This window comes from Squalius cephalus (assembly GCF_949319135.1).
Source record: "Squalius cephalus genome assembly, chromosome: 1".
NCBI lineage: Eukaryota > Metazoa > Chordata > Actinopteri > Cypriniformes > Leuciscidae > Squalius > Squalius cephalus.
The window spans coordinates 54,478,849-54,499,695 of record NC_137122.1 but is presented as its reverse complement, the minus strand read 5'-3'; the positions used below and the strand labels follow the sequence as shown (position 1 = coordinate 54,499,695).

At 38.7% G+C, this 20,847-nt stretch overlaps 1 protein-coding gene across 1 annotated transcript; it reads left to right on the top strand.

Moving 5' to 3' along the window:
• Positions 1-1,035: 1,035 nt before the first annotated feature.
• Positions 1,036-17,546, top strand: ubald2 (UBA-like domain containing 2). Its single transcript, XM_079889399.1, has 3 exons — positions 1,036-1,319; positions 10,442-10,495; positions 14,777-17,546. The coding sequence occupies exons 1-3, from the start codon at positions 1,200-1,202 to the stop codon at positions 15,128-15,130; spliced, it is 528 nt and encodes a 175-aa protein (XP_079745525.1). The 5' UTR covers positions 1,036-1,199; the 3' UTR covers positions 15,131-17,546.
• The last annotated feature ends 3,301 nt before the right edge of the window (positions 17,547-20,847 follow it).

The window sequence follows — 20,847 nt, the reverse complement described above, 5'->3', positions numbered from 1 at the left end:
ATGTGGCATTCACCATGTAGAACAGTAATTGTGTGAACAAGTGACAGATTTCAGCCACGGCTTCAGCGTCTATTTATAGTGTAGGGGGCGGGGCTTCAGATTCTAGAGAGCGTTTGATTGGACAGTAAATCTGACAGTAAATCTGACAGTAAATCACTAAATCAGTAAATTGATGCCGGGATGGGGACCTAGTAACATGCCAGGATCAGTCCTGGAACACACCCTGTATGAACAAAAGCCAGGATCAATGCCATAAGGGGTGTGTCGTAAGGTCGTAGTGGCGTGCCATCACAATGACATAGTTATCGTGCGACTCTGTTGCTCTTAGAAGAAAATTTGTGTTCGTCATCAACAAAGAAAGAACACATTATCCGTGTATTTTCCTGAATCTCTGTGTGAAAGCGGCTTGAGGTTAACATATTCATACCTAAAGCCATAAAAACTTATACATTTTGATTTCATGGGGACTATCTGAGTGAAATGGAAGACAAAAGAAGTAGGGTGGGGCTTGATTTTGTCCATTTGGATTTGATTGGATGGTTGTGGTTACTATTGGTGGATCTCATGTGAGTGACAGGTTGCCCCGCCCCCATGCCAGTAAACACGTCATCTGAGAAGAGATGAGATGAGCTGCAAGAGGGAGGGGAGGTTATTTTGATTACAGATTACCAGGCACATAAATAATTTATAATAAGATGCAATATACCATTAAAAATATTCTTATAAGAATTGTCCATTTTGATTTCATGGTGACTTTATTTTAAAAGACTTTACTAGCCCAATGAACTGCAGTGCACAGTACACGCGCGCGTGTGTGTGTGTGTGTGTCCAGTGAAAGCAATGTAAACAGAAAGTATTCGCAATGCCTTCCTGCTATTCTGACCAATGAGAGCGCTCATGCCGATCGCTAGCGTCCAACCACGCGCGACGCGTTGCTTTAAATTACGTCACTTGAGCCGATAGGTAATTTGTCGATTGACCAATGGGACGCCCGTGTGTACTCGCTGTTTTGGCTCTGTAAGCCAATCAGAGGCCGCGCTCGGGTTTGTTGTTAGTGGTGATGATGACATGAAAATATTTGTTGTTACTGGAAAGGAGAGCGAGGACGGAGAGAGTGTGAAGCAAGCAAGGGCCTCGCTTTCAACGAACACACACACCTCGCACGGGGATTTCCGTTTACGGGAGTCGCGGAGGAGCGAATGTCGGTGAATATGGACGAACTGAGACATCAAGTGATGATTAACCAGTTTGTTTTGACCGCGGGCTGCGCGGCGGATCAGGCGAAGCAGCTTCTGCAAGCGGCGCACTGGCAGTTCGAGGTAACCGTCGATCAATCATCCTTACCAACACTATATTCACCATATACTGTATACTAGCCTTTTAAGCCGCAGATCAGTAGAGGTGGACGGAGATGCTTCTGTATGTGTGTTCGTTCAAAGCGCCTCTTCATCGCGCCGGATGCATTCACCGCGTTATGTAAAGCCACGTCGCATTTGTTTGCTTGTAAACAATGAGTAAAGCGTTTCGTGTTGACTATCTCGGTAATGTGTTCGGCTTTATAAGGGCTAGTCTGCTGTTAGCCTGTTAGCCAGTCTGAGGCAGAGCAGCTTTGTGTTTGAATCCACTATAAAGCCACGAGCAGCTCACCGAGATTATCTGTCTGTTTAACACGGGTGGAAGTGTGTGTGTGTGTGTGTGTGTGTGTGTGTGTGTGTGTGTTTTACAGTTATGTAAATTAAGGCGAAGGTGGTCAGGGAGGAAGCAGTGTTGAAATTTGCAGTTTCGAAGACTCAAACATGTAACATTAAATGGATGTATTGATGAAGAGGTGGATTGATACAGAGATAGACGGTAAATAGATTAATGGAAACTTGGATGGGTAGATGGATGAAAAGATTATGTGAAGAGGTACATTTATTAATTTGCCAGATGCTATTATCCAAAGCAACACTGAATTCAGTGAATGTTTTCTCAGTTCATGCATCCATTCATTTGGGAATCGAACCCATGACCTTGGTACACATGGATAGAGAGATGGATGGATATGACTAGACACAACCATCATACATTTACTGAAAATATGTGAGCACAAAATCACCCAAAGAGATGTTTACACCAAAGATAAGTGTAACAGACAAAATACTGCCAAACAACCGTGACAGAAGAACAGTACAGAAATAGTTCATGCAGCTTAAGTGTTGCATTTCTTGTCAATTTCTATTTGTTATGATGGTTTTTATGAAGAAGTGTTTTCCAGTTTTACGGCAGCTCACATTAGAAGTGTCGTGTGGTTGTTTTGAGTGTTTCCTGTAAGGAAGAAGTGTTTGCCACAAACGGACATGCCTCAGAGACGATCTCATCAGCAGTGTTGCAACACACTCACAGAGAAAGAAAGAGAAAGAGAGAGAGAGGGAGAGAGACAGTTTTATATTTACATTCCCTGGTGAAAATTCAGCCAAATGAACCCAAGCACACTTTAATCATTCACATCCTCTCACGTGTGTGTGTTTTGTTCCTGTTGTGGTTTTTGTTAGGACACACACACACTGGTTTGACTAGTTAATGTGTGCATTGTTTATAAAGTGCACATACGTGTAGTAAGCCAATGAGCAAGTCAGTTCCCTTTAGCTCAACCCTAGTAAGTAGGGTAAAGTTTACTCTGCCGTGTTTGGACTCGAATGCTGCCTGTTTTTTACAAAGAACAGTGTCTGAAACCGCTTTAATTGATAACGGTATAATAACTAGTATGCCATGCTGTTATCACATGACCTTATTACATGGAAATTTAATTTAGGAAGTGGTGTCCAGTTATTTTGCCAATCTAAACTTATACTATAATAAGAAATATATAGTTTATTTTGGTAGACTAAACAAATAAGGAGGCAGAAGAAGAAAAAAAAAACTCTTTTCACATGCATTTTTTTCATAGCAGGGAGTTTTTCAGATTCAGCCTAAACTGCAACTTAGTCAAACCAAAAATTATTCACACACCAGATATCATTTTTTTACTAGTGGGTGCAGGACACTATAGTTCATTTATGTAAGTGAGGATAGCAAAATAAAGTAAACTGTGACACATTTTACCTAAAAAATTCTTCATACAGTGGACTTACCAGTAAAATGTTTAAAAATTTGGGACCAAAAATTATTCAGACACTTTGACCTGACTATGTTTTTCTTAAGTGTTTTTTCTTGAATTGCTAATGTGACATTTTTACACCACAGACTGAACAAAATTAAGCATTGCTTGGTGATTGGTTGACCTAAATTGGTATTATCTAATATAGTCCAATCATTTTAAGCCAAAATGGGGGTCAACCTAGGACAAATTGCAACAGAAGCAAACTCAACTGATTTTGTATCCTCAATATGTCATGAGTAAGGGGAAAAAAGCCCAGAAGAATCCCATTAGGGGAAAGTTTCGAAAAAGACCCAAATATACCCCATTCATACGCCTATTCATTATTTCTCTCACGTGAATTGTGTAAAAAATGTAACCTTTAGATATCACCATGAAAATTACTGAGTTGATTACTTGCATCAAGACAAACAAAAAATGTATTGCAAGTTTTTTTTATTATTATTTGTTTAACATGGGCAATAAATACCACAACAGATCCAAACATTGGGTATAGCCAGGTGAAAATGACTTGTTGAATCTTGTTGAGACTTAATGTTAAGGTCTGAATGGAACCCATTATGGCTACCCATGAACATTAATACATAGAGGCAGGAAGAAGTACTTTAAACCAGCCTTTATTAATTATTATTGCAGAGATGGGGTTTGGGGCTGGGTCTGTGGGACTGTTTCTGGGGGACGAGTCTGAGGGAAGAGGGGACAATGGTAAGGGGAATGCAGAAGACAAAGGGTAGGTAAAATAAAAAGTGAAACCCCAGAAACAGTCCCAAATTTTTTTAAATTTTTTACCCTATTCACGTGATAAAAAGAATGAATGGGGTATATTTGGGTCTTTTTCGAAACTTTCCCCTAATGGGATTCTTCGGGGCTTTTTTCCCCTTACTCAGGACATATTGAGGATGCAAAATCAGTTGAGTTTGCTTCTGTTGCAATTTGTTCTACCTTTTTTCATAAAATGACTGGACTAATTGTGTAGTTAAATCTAACAGCGGACAGATATTCAACCGAATTCATCTGTGAGACAGTCTAACAGAAGAATGGCCAAAACCAGTGAAATATCAACTGATTTAATAACTCTGAGTTCTTGTCATATTTTATTACCATTTTCTAAACTATAGCGACTAAACTGTGATAATGTGAGAAATGTTGAAGCCTGAATAAATTATGGTTTGACTGTATATGATACGATAATATAGTTATCTTAATAGTCAATGCTCTTGGTGTGAACGGGCCTTAAATCTTTGCAAGCTGTGTTCGTAGTATACATGGTGTACGGCGCTTGTTTATCAGGGTGTTGTCATAACTCTTTCCTCATATTCTGTGGTTAGTGTTTGTTAACTTTTACTGATCTCTTTTTTTTTATGGCGAAAGAAAGGAAGTCAACCACACCTTCACTAACAGACACGCTTGTTTACATTCTCAGCACTGACGTTCTCCATTTGATCCTGAAGTATCGGCCACGTCCAGATGGTTTCTTAAATGTATCTGCTTCTGAGTTGAACAGGTGGTCTAACAGGGTCTCTCTCTCTCTCTCTCTCTCTCTCTCTCTCTCTCTCTCTGGTGTTGTGTAGTAGTGGTTTGATTGATTGTACCAAGTGCATGTCTAGGACAAGTGTCCCCTTTAGATCTCTACGGCTCTTATACGACGTATAGGTTTGGTGACAGATGAAGGAGTCAGAAAGCTCTGCTCTTAACCTTCTGTGATAACATCAGGAGAGCTCAGGACAGCTAAAGCATGTAATGCTGTGGAAGTATGTGTTTTAGTCTCGGGAAGCTTTGAATATCAACGTAAAGTAGGGGTGTAACGATACCCTCGTGTCACGATTCGATACATATCACGATACTGAACTCACGATACGACATTATTGCGATACTCCAAGACATTTGATAAAATGTTAACAAAAAATTTATTAAAATGTTTAATTTGGTTTTACATTGGGGTGTAAATGAAAAGGCTTGGACTTGGTGCTGGAAAGTCAATGCACTGGACAATAGTGACACAAGAATAAAAATATTCATGATTCTGAAACTATCCACTATACATATTGTTGTATTTTTGTATTGCGATATATTGTGACACGATATGTTGTTACACCACGAACACGCCTAGTTTTTCCTGGAAAGCTCTTATTTAGGAAATGTATTACCGGCCTGCGTCTCTTGCATCTGTGGCGGACGCAAGTGCAGTGCTGTTGTGTTGGTAAAGCCAGAGGATGAATGATGAACCTGAATAAACCTGGAGAAGCTGTTGCCGTAACCTGGTGACAGTGGTAAACATCTGACGCTAGTACTATCATCACAGTTCAGAAACAAACACTACAATGTGGAAAGAGACCTTCTGGAAAGGTTCAAATCAAAGGTATGCCGGGGCCAAGCCATCAAACCAAGTGTGAAAACAGATTCGCTGACATTTGAGTGTTTGTTGATATTCCTATTTCCCAGACCAGTGTCCACTTGACAGCATAATGAGTTTGTTTCGCTCCAGCAGCTTGTGTGTCGATTTGCCGTCCCTTTCTGCACATAAGTGACCTGGTTTATTGTGTTGTGTTGGTTAGATGGCTCTCTGTGGGCATGTTCTGTACCCGCTAATTTCCACCATAACGGCAGAAATCAGCAGTATTTGCAGCGAGGCTGGACACGACTCTCAAAACCGAATAGAAACTGACAGTAAGCATAATTGTCAATCGTTTCCCTTGATATTGTAATCGTGATTGTAATTTACATTATAATACTTTTGTAGGCTACCTGAATGCTTTCTTTACACATCAAAAAACAAGCTGAGAACCGAATTTAAATTAGTTTATTGCGGATTCATGAATCGGTAAATGAAGACAACGGCTAAACAACTACATATTGGTCCTGCTAGCATGAATAAATGAAATGTTAAGAAATTGTACATAGAAAATGACAGTGCAACAAAATTGATGCCGTCACTGACTGCAGGCTTAAGGTGCGCTCGCATTTACAGTTACTTTATGCAGTGATATTTATCGAAATCCAAAATTTGTTGTGGCCTGGAATTTCACATTTCACATTGCATCAGTTTCAAGATGGCAAACTTCTTGCCTTAATTCCTAAAATGCCTAAAAGTCCCACTGTGGAAAAAAATCTAGTTTTTAATGTTGTTTATATGTCTATGTGGTGTTTTTAATGTGCTTTAACACAAACCATGTGCAAATTCATAAGTCGACACCATTGCTGAGTATTTTCTCCTTAAAACTGCAGTGAACCAAAGACAGTCTCAAAAACACGGTTTGAAATCGCTGGTGTTTCTGACGTCACAAACTACCTTGTAACCAATCAGATCAACGTGTGATCGTCAACCAGTGGATCTCTGAGCTGGAGTGAGTGAGTGAGTGGAGGCGGGGCTCATTTGCATATTCATAGAACCGCGTATACTAAATGAGGCAAAGTTACATTCAAGCTATTTTAAGGCATGAATGATTTTATTTTCAAGGAAAAAACGTTTAAATATGTAATTTTGATGATCAAAGATTAGTTTTAAGGGATAAAATGATTGACTACAGGGGGACTTTAAGTAAATAAACTTCATTTAATTGAGAAAATTAAGTTACGTGAACTTGACAATTCCACAACTTGTCTTGTTCCACAACTTAGCCTAATTTGTCCAATTACGTGTGAAGTTTGAAATTCGCCAAACAACAGTGTGACTGCACCTTTAATCTGTAATCAACAAAGTTCTTGATTAGGTTGTGTAAACTAAATTCTTTTTGCTACCTAGCCAAACAGCATTTTTGGCCGTCTGAAGGCCAATTCATACTACACAACAGATTTCAACCAATGCCGGCAATCACCAGATTACAGTACACCACTTTCACGACATTCCATAACCCAACAAGTGTCGATTCAACATGTTCAATAGGGGAAACCAATCGCTGCCCAACGGCGACAGGGGTAACGCACTGATCCGACAAAACCAGACAAACGTGTCTGTTGTCATTGGTCGGCATCGGTTGCAGTACAGGTTTCATGAAACCTTTCAGCCTGATTCACATTGCATTATTCTCGTCAAGAACTGAAACTAGGGATGCACCGATATGAAAAATTTGGCCGATACGATAACTCTTTATATTTGAAAGCCGATAACGAATATATTGGCCGTTTGACTGGAGCATTGTGATATTTATCGACATTATACAATCTGAAATCAGGTGTAATGTGCGAAGAATTATCTTGATATCAGAATGTGTTTCAAATAGGGATGCACAATATATATATATATCGGCAAACATATTGGTATCGGCCGATATATGTTCATTTTAAATGTTATCGTCCCAATAAGAAAATTTGGTCGATATATTAAAGCCGATAAATAATGGATTATTTCCTTAAGCTGAGACACTTCAGATCAAACTGTTCGCCGTGATGTTTTTGAACTGCTTGAAGTATGATTGGAATCACTTCAAAAAAGGAAAATCCAGTTCAGTTCAACATGTGCAGTGCAAGTCTGTCATATAGGCTACATAACATTATAATGAGAACATTATAATTGTGTGTTTGGGACATGGATTTTAATGGTGAGACTTTTGTTTTTGTAATCAGGCTTTCAAAAATTATTTTAAATAAAATTGGATTTAGATTTATCGGCCAATATATTGGTTATCGGCTTTCAAATATAAAGAGGTATAGGTATCTGCCAAATTTTTCATATCGGTGCATCCCTAGTTTTAAAGATACATTTTTTTTACGAACATTCAAATTTGGTGTCTAGGGTTTATGTTGGGAAGCTCATTATAACAGCCTGGAATTTTAAGACCAATAAAAACCTAATTCCCAGAACTCCAAGCCAATTAGATTACAGCTGTCAGAATTTTTTTTTTTTTTTTTGTAAGGTTTTAGCATTTTTGTGTGCAAATATGCATCAGGTAGTGCATGAATAATCCAAAATAGTCTCAACAAACAGGGTTTGACTCAGATTGGATGCCGGGTTTGTACATTGAGGAACCCTCTTTTAGCAGTTAGTGCCAGTGTTAATACAATACAGATGCTCTGTGTTACAAGCGAGCATTGTTTAGAGCCATAACCGTGTGTGTGCAGTCGGAAATGAGCAATCGTCCCGCACTTAAATGAGAACAATCTCTGTACACATGATGGCGTTTGGGGGAGGGACGGAGAAGATTTGATGACAAAGAACCGTGTGGTTCTGTAGCAGCGGAAACAATGGCGGATTGGCGAGTTCATCTTGATATGTGTGTCACGTCAAGCCGCAGACATTCCTGCACTAGCCGTGGCTGTTGTTAAACAAAACTAGAGAACAGGAGAGAGACTGGAGAGGGGGAAGGGGCCGGGCGGGGGATGAGAAGAGGGCGCTCAGTGTGAGGGAAGTGTTACCAGACGAGGGGTTGAGGGACAGGAGGCCAGACTCTCGTGTGTTCTTGGGCAATATTTTGAAACCATGACCGTTTAAAGGCCAGACGTTGAGTTCAGAGATGCTCTGAATACGTGAATCATCAGCAAATCCTATTCGGAAAACATTGATGCGATACTCTTGGCTTGACACGATGCTCCAATGAATCATTTATTCAAAATAGATTGTATATATCCAATGACTAATACAAAAGTCAACTTTCCTGGTATAATGAAGAAAGAGGGTTCATAAAAAGATGAGAGAAATCTAGAAAAGAAAACCTTTGTTTGTACTTTGGCATGATACAATGTTATTAATTTTTTTATCTTTAAAATATATTTGTAAAATGGTTATGTAAAAAAAAAAAAAAAATATATATAAATGTGTGTGTGTGTGTGTGTGTATGTGTATATATATATATATATATATATATATATATATATATATATATATATATATATATATATATATATATATATATATATATATATATATATATATAATTGATGAAGATGTGTACACATGTATTCAAGGGAAATTGCTTGTTTTAAATGACATTTTTATGCTGTGTTCACACTGAACGCGAATTGAGCGTCAAATTCGCTTCTATCGCGTCTAGTTGGACGCTTGAACATTTTGAACGTTTTAGGCGAAATTTGCTTCTTCTGGGAGGGGCAAGTGCTAGGCAGTTGTGTGTTTGCAAGATGGCTGATGTTGTTTGAGCATTCATCGAGAGAATCACCACTCTGTATTTGCTCTGGAGAGCAGAACAGCAGTGGATGGGTCATCGTCGCCGTACTTGGGTCCACCAGACCCTCCAGAGGCGTACCCAGTTTGGCGAGTTTCACCACTTGCTGCAGGAGCTGCTCCTGTGCCGCGCCCAATTTGATGACCTGTTGTCCCGCGTCGGAGTGAGAATCCCCTCGAGGATGCCCCTGTTTATCACCTCACTTAACCACGTGACAGCAGCAAGGAGGCTCCTGATTGGTTAACGCGGCGTGAACAGACACCAAAGTTCAGATTTTTCAACTCAGGCGTTAGACGCGGATTCGCTTTTTTCAGTTTATGCAAACGAGGCAGAATTGCATCCATCGCGCCCGCGCTAAACGCGTCTATCGTGATGCAGGACCTCCAGACGATCGTCAACGCGTATTTACATTGACTTAACATGGAAATCACTCGCTCCAGACGCTCAATTCGCATTCAGTGTGAACGCAGCATTAGAGTCATAAGAGCTACAAATGTCCCGGGTCTCTCCTTCACTGCAAGTCTGTGGTTTTTTTTTTGCTCAGTTTATCATCCACGAGACTCAGATCACCTCAAAAAGCTACTTTTAAAAGTAATGCCTTACAATTGGGGATGCATCAATATGAAAATTTTGGCCGATAACCGATAATTCTTTATATTTGAAAGCCGATAACCGATATATTGGCCGATAAATCTAAATCCAAATTTTTATATAATTTGAGAGCTTGATTACAAAAACAAGTCTCACCATTAAATGCCATGTCCCAAACAAAAGTGAAATAAAAGAGTTATTTGAAAAAGTTGAAAAATATATTTTGTTGTAAATTTAACACTTTGTTAGTTAGTTGCTTGAAAAAAAGTAATCTGATTACATAACACTGGTGGAAGTAGTGATGCTTGTCTTGGGGAGCACAACTGGTTTGCCCAGGTGTTTGTGTATTTTTCAATCTGACATTTTTCCGGAGCTCTGAGCCCGTATAGTGTATCAGTTGCTAGAATCCTGCACAGATTGCGTGTGCCGATTTAGAAACCCTCTTTTAGATCGCCGAGTGCTTGAACCGACTGACCCGTGGCAGGGAGGAGGGAAGAGAGCGCGACGTTTCCAAACCAGTCCCTCTGCCCATTCATGTTGTAACACCGCTTCCTCCGTCTCATCCCCATCTCTTTCTCTCTCTCTCTTTCCACAGACGGCTTTGAGCTCGTTTTTCCAGGAGTCCAACATCCCCAGTCATCACCAGATGGTAAGTGTGTTTAGCATGGAGAGAGAAGGGAAGAAACAAAGCAAAGCAATGCCGTGTTCAACATCCTGTCATTGTCATCAGACGGCCCCGTTCTCAACATAGCATCTGAGAGAATAATGAGGGGCTGAACTTCCTGAAGGCCACGGATATTATTAAAGAGCCTGAAATACACTAGTCGGGGCTTCGTGGACAATGTTGTTAATTGTTTTTCACACGACTAGTTTTTGAAACAACATTTGAGTTACAATTCTTATCACTCGACGTCTTTGATTTCATGCACTGATTCAGACGGGATTAACATCTCCATGTGTATTATAGAAGTGGAAGTGTGTGTTTTCTAGATGTGGGCGTTACAGAAGGTCATGTTTATGTCTTTTAACTTATTATTTGTTGATAAAAAAACATTTAAGGAAACTTCACAAGTTTATTTCAGTGGCTGTTTGTAATAAATAAGAGAGCAGAGAAATCTAGACAAGTATCTTACTCTTACCTGACACTGATATTAAAATTGGTAGTCTCCGCAGGTTTTTTTTTTTTTTTTTTTTTGCTCTATTTATTAATTTTATATGTTATTTTTTCGTCGGATACCGTCCATATCGAAACTAAATTAAAACATGTAAAAGATTGGTGCGCAGACGGTGGCTCAAGTGGGTCAAAAAACACATGAGGAGAAGCGTTAGGATAATACAACATCAGCAATCACAGACATTCGCATTCGGACGGGATTTGACTGGATTCTCGAATTTCTCTTAACTACCACCTGGAAAACTAGTCCCGTCCGAATAGGGCTTTTTTGATATTTTCATACAAATTACATTTTGAGAAATTATTGCAATGCAGTTTGTGTGCAAGTCCGGAACCAAGATCGGCAAAAAATAAAAAACAAAAAAACGATTGAGTCTTTGGAGCAAAAACCGTCCGGTTCCAATATGTGATGCAGTCTGGGAAAACCCATCACCCATCTGGGTGAAATTTTACTTATTACATATGAACGTTACATATATGAAAGCTGGTTTCAAGCCCTTTCCAAATCGATTTTTATTTTTTTTGTTTGTTGATAACAAAAGTTATGGTTATCTGAAGTTACCTGATCGCTATGATTTTCAGGAACGGAATTTAAAAAAAAAACAGGCTTAATTAATGGACACTTGGCACACATTAATGGACACTAAAATCACATATTTTAGTAATCAACTCGAAATCTATCATGTGAAAACATATATATATATATATATATATATATATATATATATATATATATATATATATATAATGAAAATATATTATATGGCCGGTCGACTTGACTAAAAACAGGTCGTACCACAATTATTTTGTGGCACAAATGCCCCCAAATAAATTGCGAGCTCGCACAGACTAAATTTCGGGAGCATATGCGACCAAAATGGTCGCAATTTCGAGCCTTGTGGTTTATAAACTGTGCTCAAGTTTTTAACAGTTATTGTAAGACTTTTATTGTAAATGTGTGGTGTACAGTGAAGCCAAAGACTAATTTCCACGTATGGACAATAAATGAACTAAACTAAACTAAACTTTTAGCATTTAGCTAAAGCACAGCATGCTAAAGCGCTATTTCATCCCCCTTTTAGTCGACAAAAAATATCAGGGAAGACTAGACTAGTCTATAGACTACAGAGTAGTTAACGGCATTTAAGAAGTATCAGAGGGAAAAATCATGATATATATGATGATATATGTAGTCTTATCAATCACTGATTTGAAGATGTGTTGGACTAAACCTAGATCTCAGCCTCAGTCATGTGGTCTGGGGCTTGATGAAGTGATTTTTGTGTCTGTACACACACACACACATGCAGCTGTTTTTAAACCTCATCACTGAGACGGCTGAAACATGAGCCGAGCCGTTTCCTCTCGAACTAAAACAGACGTGCAACCCCAGTTCTTCAGTCCGCCGAGGCTTACGCAATCAGTTTCTCTTCTCACAGAACCAGTCCCCGTGGACATGCCGCGATACGATTCCTGCAGTCAGATCAGCGTCGGCCTCCGCCCTCGACATGTGCGTGCCTGGATGTGTTCTCCTCTCCCTCTTTTAATCTGGCTGTATGTGAAGAGAGCGTGTTTGAGGAAAGCAGAGGCAGGAAGCGTAGCTGTGTTTGTTTTTATTTCGAGAGCAGCCATTACATCATGCAGCTGGGGACCATATATGGGCAAAGGGGCGGAGCAAAGCCAAGAGCAGGATCTGATTGCATCAGAAGCATTTGTGTGTGTATGTGCTGTTACTGAGTGTGTCTATATGATACAGTCAGTCAACACAAAGACATTTATAAACACACGGGACCAATTTCCTGAGGGCCACAGATGTCACTTCCGTTTTGTTCTCAACACAAAAGAAATAAAAAAAATAATAGCCTATACATTTGTTTTTATCCGAAGTACACAGTTTTCTTCTTTTTTTTTTTAAACAATTTGCTGTAATGATAAAGGTTTTTTTTTTTTTTTTTTTTAAGTGCCGAGTCCTATAGATAATCCCTCTGGTCTCAAACAGGTCCTTGGACATGCTGTCTGTAGGTCATGTTTACGCTGGGCCCGGCACACACTGTTATGACTGTCCTTGAAGAGGGAGTCTCATAGCAAAACACTCCATCCTCCGCAGTTCGAGCCCGTGAACGTATGCGCTGTTCGTCAGCTCAAATAGTGTTTGTTTTACGTCGGCCCTCTTAACTTCCATTGTGGGAATTGATGGCATAAAGATACAACTATTAGAAAATCTGGAATCTGAGAGTGCAAAAAAATCTTAGTTGTCCATTTATGTTGGCGATTGTGCTGCATTCACTCACAAAAATACATGTTTTATATATTTACGGTAGGAAATTTACAAAATATCTTCATAGAACATGATCTTTACTTAATATCCTAATGATTTTTGGCATAAAAGAAAAATCGATTATTTTGACCCGTATAATGTATCGTTGGCTATTGCCACAAATATACCCGTGCGACTTGTGACTGGTTTTGTGGTCCAGGGTCACATATACAGAATGTAAGATCTGTTAGAGGAGTGTAGTGTAGTTTTCCAGTCAGTGTTGATGTAAACACTGAGGAGGGTGAAGATGTGTTGACCTTTCAGTGTTTATATCCACACGGATGATGACCTACTTAACAGGCCGATGTGTTTTCGTCCCTTTGACCCTCATCATAGCTCTCAACCTAAATTAAACTCCATAAACTGACAAACCCTTCCTCCTCTTGTATCAGTCAGCTGATCTCAGTGTGTGTGTGTGTGTGTGTGTGTGTGTGTGTGTATTAAAGGAGCAGTTATCAGGAGCTCAAACTGCTGTCAATTATATGTGTCCTACTTTCCTTCATAACAGCCGAGAGACAGACTAAGAGCACCAGTGCAAACATAAACTCGGGCTTTATGGGAACCATGGGACTGATGCTCAGCACAATGTTGTGGAGTTTGAGCATCTGACCCTGCTTACTGAGCATATACTTTTGTTTAAGGGTCCCGTAAAGCCTCATCAGTATCTGACATGCGCATCTGTGTGTGTGATGTAGATGACTGCAAACTTCACATCGGACATTAGCGGCTTGTAGCATCATGCCGTTCATGTATTATAACGTATAATACTTCTACAGCATTTATTAATCTTAGTTAGATAATCTCAACATTTACTTTAACATTTAATTTATAAGTCCCCCTGTAGTCAATACATTTTCGCTTAAAACTCATCTTTGATCACCAAAATTACACGTTTCCTTGAAAAAAAAAAAAAAATCTTCATGCCTTAAAACAGCTTGAATTGTAACTCTACACCCTTGCCTCATTTAGTATACGCGGTTCTATGAATATGCAAATGAGCCCCGCCTCCACTCACTCACACCAGCTCAGAGATCCACTGGTTGACGATCACACGTTGATCTGATTGGTTACAAGGTAGTTTGTGACGTCAGAAACACCAGCGATTTCAAACCGTGTTTTTGAGACTGTCTTTGGTTCACTGCAGTTTTATGGAGAAAATACTCAGCAATGGTGTCGACTTATGAATTTGCACATGATTTGTCTTAAAGCACATTTAAAAACACCACATAGACATATAAACAACATTAAACGCTTGATTTTCACCACAGGGGGACTTTAATACATTATAACTAAACCTTATTGTGACGTGCTACCACAGTTTCTTTCATTTCAAGTAACTAAAAGTTTTTTTTTTAAACTAAAAGTTAAATACAACAACCCTACATGTTTTAAACTGGATTCTTCACAAACTGATCTGATGATTGTGTGTGTGTTTTTAGATGTGCACTCCACGCAACACTCCAGCCACGCCACCCAACTTCCCCGACGCCATCACCATGTTCTCCAAGCTGAGGACGTCCGAGTCCAGCGGCGCTTCTTCTGCCCAGGTGTCCATGGCGTGTTCCCCTCCTCCTCCGCCCCACTCACACTCCTCCTCACAGGGTTTCGGCTCCTTCTGGGCCTCCTCGCCGCCCAACCAGCCCGTCTGGCTGCCCCCGTCCTCTCCCACCGGACACCACACACTCCACCACCACCACCACCACATGCACCAGCCGCTCACGTGGCCACCGGTGTCCCAGTCCACCAGCGGCCCGCAGACGCCCGTCGTTTCAGCCCTGACCGGCCAGAGATGAGACGCCTGAAGGGGGGTTTAAACACTCACTGAGACTTTGTGGGAAGACACGGTACTCTTTCGTTCAGTTTTCTAAAGATGAACAATCTCTCTTCCTTTCGGAGATCTTGTTTTTTTTTGTTTTTTTTTTGTGTTTTCTTTTATCTACCGTCGATTTCATTTCTAGTCCAATCCTGGGAAAGAACCACTATGAGGAAAAAAACAAACAAAAAAATTATGGAAGGTATGAAAAGAGGCGCCCAAAAGACGTTCAACTCTCCCAACGGCGAGCCACGGATTCAGACCGGAGAGCGAATCTTCAGTCGTCGCTCTTTTGTTCCCGCTCCTCCTCTGTGTCGGAGACACGCACTCGCAATAAAGCGGCCGACGGACTGTAAAGATGACGGGCGTATCATGTGGTCGTGCTGTCCTGAAGAAGAAGAAGCAGGAGGAGGATGATGATGATGATGATGAGGATGTTTCTGTAGAGGTAGTTGTTCTGTTGAGTTCCTAACAGAGGCTGTTATATGACTATCGTCTGTTTGTTTCCAAACGCACAAGGCCTCAGACATAACGGAGATGCTGAGTTGAAGTTATTGTGAATCATACAAAACAAACCTTTGTTCTAGATTTAAATAAAAAAACAAACAAAAAAAAAAACAGGAAATTACCAGGAACAGTTTTGCAATAATCCTGGTCAGAATTGTTTCAGATGAAGACGCCCTGATTTCGTTTGGTTTATTGTTTCGGTAATGACGACTTTAAATGCAATGTTCAGTTTTGTTTTGGTTTGATAAGTTCCCAACTTTTATTGTGTACATCAGGACAGATTGGAAACTGTGGTGGAGAAATGCAGACTCAAGCTTTATATATATATACATAAATAAATAAAGTGTTTTTTTTTTTTTTTTTTTTTCCCGCAGAAAACTAAAATTACTTCCTGTTTGATAAGTAAAGAGCGCTGTGACATTTTGAGGTCCAGCTCATGGGATCCACACTACCTCTGATCGGACCTCGCGACGGCTGAGTGTGTGTGTGTGTGTGTGTGTGTGTGTGTGTCTCTCGAATGCCTCTCACTCTCTGCTGAAGGTGCTGTGTGAAACCCATCGGACTCGTCTCAGTGGATCTAGCATCACTTATTGGCATTTCTGAAGGTATAGCGCGGGAAGGCTGAGTCTAGATCCGAACGCTGATTGGCCCGTTTCTATAGTTTCGCATGACGTTCATTCGTTCACCGTAGACGATCACTTTTGCCGTTTGTGGTTTAGTACGACCTCGTTCGTTTATTTAATTCGAAGAGACTGAAATCAAGGCTGTGAGGCGAGACATGTTCTGTTCTGTTGTGTCGGTCGTTTATAGATGATGGAAAAACGAAGAATTTGTGCTCCAGAAACGTTTATTTTATTTTATTTTTTTAGTTATTTACAAAAGCAATCTTCAAAAGCAATCATTTTTAATTCGGTAGTGATTTTTTGATGTGCCCAGGAATTTGTTTTGCTTTATACACACACACACACACACACACACACACACACACACACAATAAATAATGATCATGTGTAGCCTATACGTTCATAATTCCATTTGCGGTTAAATTGTCATATATATTACATCCATTTCCGTTGAAACGAAAGTTGAAATCTAATTTGGTTTTACATACTAACCGCGAACAAAGTATTTGTACATTCTCAGATAAATCGTCTGAATTAGTTTAAGCACAAGCCAAATTAATTTGTAAATGTGCATAAAGTCATTCTTGGGTAAACTTTTACGACAGTTCAGGCATGAATGTTTTTAAGAACAATTTTACATGCATTTGTTTTTCTCGTTTTTTGAGAGACGAGGTCCGTTGAATCGCCTCACAGCTTTGTCTTCTTTAGCATTGGCCATTTTCATGTAATCATCGAGGGCTGATAGACCAGCCTCTGCATGTCGGCCCAGAAAATGCATGTGAAATGCGAAAAGTACCCTTGGTTTTGGAAAACATGGGTGGATCGATATGACAGATAATTTTTTGTTCATCCAATTGGTTTCGCTGTTGTTTGCCATGTAGAACGAAACCTAAAATGTTGGTCTCCGAAGGGTGAAGATGTGTGTCAGTGTCTCGAGTGCCTTGAGGTCCAAACGCTCTCCATTTTATTCAGCTGTCGCTCTGTCCAAATCCCACAGCAACAGGGCCAACACTCGAGTCTCAGATGCCGTTCTCTCCAGTCAAGCATTGACGGTTTGAACAGCCGTAGATCTCAGAGCATCGCGATGTCATTGACACCACTGGCCGGTGATTCAGTTCTTTGAGGACGTTTTTGTTTTGGACTGTGATAAACAACACACACACACACACACACACACACACACACACACACACACACACACACACACACACACACACACACACACACACACACACACACACACACACACACACACACACACACACAGAGCGAGTCATGAGCAATCCCTTCATCGAGGAAACCAATTCACTGGCGAACAACCTTTTGTATCGATTTCCCTCCTGTACTATCTGTTCTTCTCCCTTGTTGAGATTTGTATTTATATGTCTGACAAAAAAAAAAAAAAAGCTATGATCTGAAACCATTTTGGAGGTCATCGTGTTTATATTAAGGTCATAATAAATGATTTAATGACTAGTGTGTTTTGTGTTATTTGTCTTGAGACTTGCCGTGACTGAAACTAGGACATGCTTACACAAGTTCACATGCAAGCAAGTTCAAAGTGAAGATGTTAAGCCGGACGTATCATGATATGGTTCACCGTCCATCCAAACCCTTACCAACACAGATGTTTTGATGAATGTTCACGCTGCTCTTTTCCAGACAGTTAAAGTGAATGGGGCTCTGAAGAGGGACGTTTGCTCGGCTTGTTTCATTAGGCGAATTGTTAGCATATCATTCACAGGTCCATTCTTTTGTAATTTGCTGCAGAAAATTTGCACAAGTTCAAGTTATACAAAGAATTGTTTTGTAAACTATGTTCAGATCCTCTGTAAAATTGTACCATGGGATTTAAACACAGAGAACAAATTTGATTTATTTTTATTTATTTATTTTTAAACATTGTTTCACTGTTCATTATGCTTGTTTATGTTCAATGGTACAATTTAACCAAGAATGGGTTTGCAAACTGTTTACACATTCTTGGTTAAATTTTAGGGTTGAGTTTAAGCGCAAACAGAATGAAATAGTAAAAAAAAAAAAATTGTCACGAAACCATTCTTGGGTAAATTGTTTTATGACCGTTATATACTGTATACACACACACACACACACACACACACACACATATATATATATATATATATATATATATATATATATATATATATATATATATATATATATATATATATATATATATATATATATATATATATATATATATATATATACATATATACATACATATATATACAGTACAGGCCAAAAGTTTGGACACATTACTATTTTTAATGTTTTTGAAAGAAGTTTCTTCTGTTTATCAAGCCTGCATTTATTTGATCAAAAATACAGAAAAAAATGTAATATTGTGATATATTATTACAATTTAAAATAATTGGTTTTCAATTTATTATACTTTAAATTATCATTTATTTCGGTGATGCAAAGCTGAATTTTCAGGATCATTACTCCAGTCTATCAAATGATCCTTTAGAAATCATTCTAATATGATGATTCACTATCAAAGTTGGAAACAGTTCTGCTGCTTAATATTTTTTCATAACCTGTGATACTTTTTTAGGATACTTTGATGAATAAAAAAAAGAAAAAGAAAAGAAAAAAAAGAAGCAAATGTTTTCAAGATAGAAATCTTTTATAACAACAATATACACTACTGGTCAGTAATTTGGGGTCAGTAATTTTTTTCTTTATTTTTTTTTTAAATAAATCAATAATTTTATTCAGCAAGGATGTGTTAAATTGATAAAAAGTGATAATAAAGAAGATTTATATTAAAAAAAATTTTTTTTATTTTGAATAAATGCAGTTCTTTTTAACCTTTTATTCATCAAATATATTAGGCAGCAGAACTGTTTCCAACACTCTTAATAAATCAGAACATTAGAATGATTTCTAAAGGATCATGTGATTGACTGGATGTCACATGTGACACTGAAGACTGGAGTAATGATCCTGAAAATTCAGCTTTGCATCACAGAAATAAATGATAATTTAAAGTATAATAAATTGAAAACCAATTATTTTAAATTGTAATAATATATCACAATATTACATTTTTTTCTGTATTTTTGATCAAATAAATGCAGGCTTGATGAGCAGAAGAAACTTCTTTCAAAAACATTAAAAATAGTAATGTGTCCAAACTTTTGGCCTGTACTGTATATTAGGCAGGCCTATATCATTTTGTATACTGTGCCCTCAACTAATATTGGAAACCTTGGTAAATAATTAGCAAAGGTGACTTATGAAAATAAATCTGCATTGTTTTTCCTTTTGATCTTTCAATAAAAAAAAAAAACTAAAAAAACCCCACAAATCTAACCTTTCATTGAAGTAAAACAATTGAAAGTGGGGGGGAACATCACATTATGAAATACATTTTTTTCTTCAAAACACGTTGGGACCAATTATTTCAACCTCCTTTTTACTTACTTTTACTTTACTTTTAGTCATTTAGCAGACGCTTTTATCCAAAGCGACTTACAAATTGGGACTAAATGAAGCAAGTCATCGTGAAAAGGCAAGAAACAACGCAAGAAGTGCTCAAAATATGAAGTTCAGGCATTGTTCAGAGTAGCTTAAGTCCGATAGGCGAGGATTTAAAGGAAAAAGGAATTTAAAAAAAAAAAAATTCCACAAGATAACAGCCCTGAGTTTTCTCCTATAATGCTTGATAAGTTTGGAGATCAGAGACCATTCCTCCATACAGAATCTCTCCAGATCCTTCAGATTCCCAGATCCATGTTGTTGCTTCTTCTTTTCAGTTCAGCCCACTCATCAGGTCAGGGGACTGGGAGAATGGCAGAAGCTCATTTTGGGCTCAGTGACACATTTTTATGTTGATTTCGATGTTTGTTTTGGATCGTTGTCCTGATGGAAGACAACTATAAGGCCCATTATAAGATTTCTAGCAGAGGACGTCAGGCTCTGATTTTTTATCTGTTGGTATTTGCTAGAATCCATGACGCCATGTATCTGAAAAAGAAGTCCAGGACCTCCATCAAAAAAATAGGCCCACATTCAAGATTACTCAACGAAATCTCTGCAATTCTACATCTGTGATCATTGGAGAGTCTTTGGCCACTCAATCTTTCCTCTTCACTGTGCATTAAGACAATATAGACACGCATCCTCTTTCCTGGCAGATTCGTAACATCTTTAGTTGATTATAACTTCTTAATTATTGCCCTGATGTTGGTAATGGGGATTTTTAATGCTTTAGCTATTTTCTTACAGCTACTTTCTATTTTGTGAAGCTCAACAATCTTTTGCTGCACATCAGAACTATATTCTTTGGTTTTACTCATTGTGACTGACTGATGATTAAGGGAATTTGGCCTTTGTGTTTCCTCATATTTAAACTTCTGTGAAACAAGAAGTCATAGCTGGACAATTTCATGTTCCTAGTCACCCTGGTGTGCTAAATAAAGTGTAAATATTAATGGTAATATACTTCAGAGATATTTTACTCATAAGAATTTCTAGGGGTGCCAATAATAGTGGCCGACGTGTTTTGGAGGGTTAGGGTGGAGGGCACAATATG

Excerpts from the sequence above, each read along its gene's own strand:
- ubald2 (XM_079889399.1), top strand. The coding sequence starts at position 1,200 with ATGTCGGTGAATATGGACGAACTGAGACATCAAGTGATGATTAACCAG. Across the intron at positions 1,320-10,441 it reads CGGCGCACTGGCAGTTCGAG|ACGGCTTTGAGCTCGTTTTT; the intron begins GTAACCGTCGAT and ends CTCTTTCCACAG. Across the intron at positions 10,496-14,776 it reads TCCCCAGTCATCACCAGATG|ATGTGCACTCCACGCAACAC; the intron begins GTAAGTGTGTTT and ends GTGTGTTTTTAG.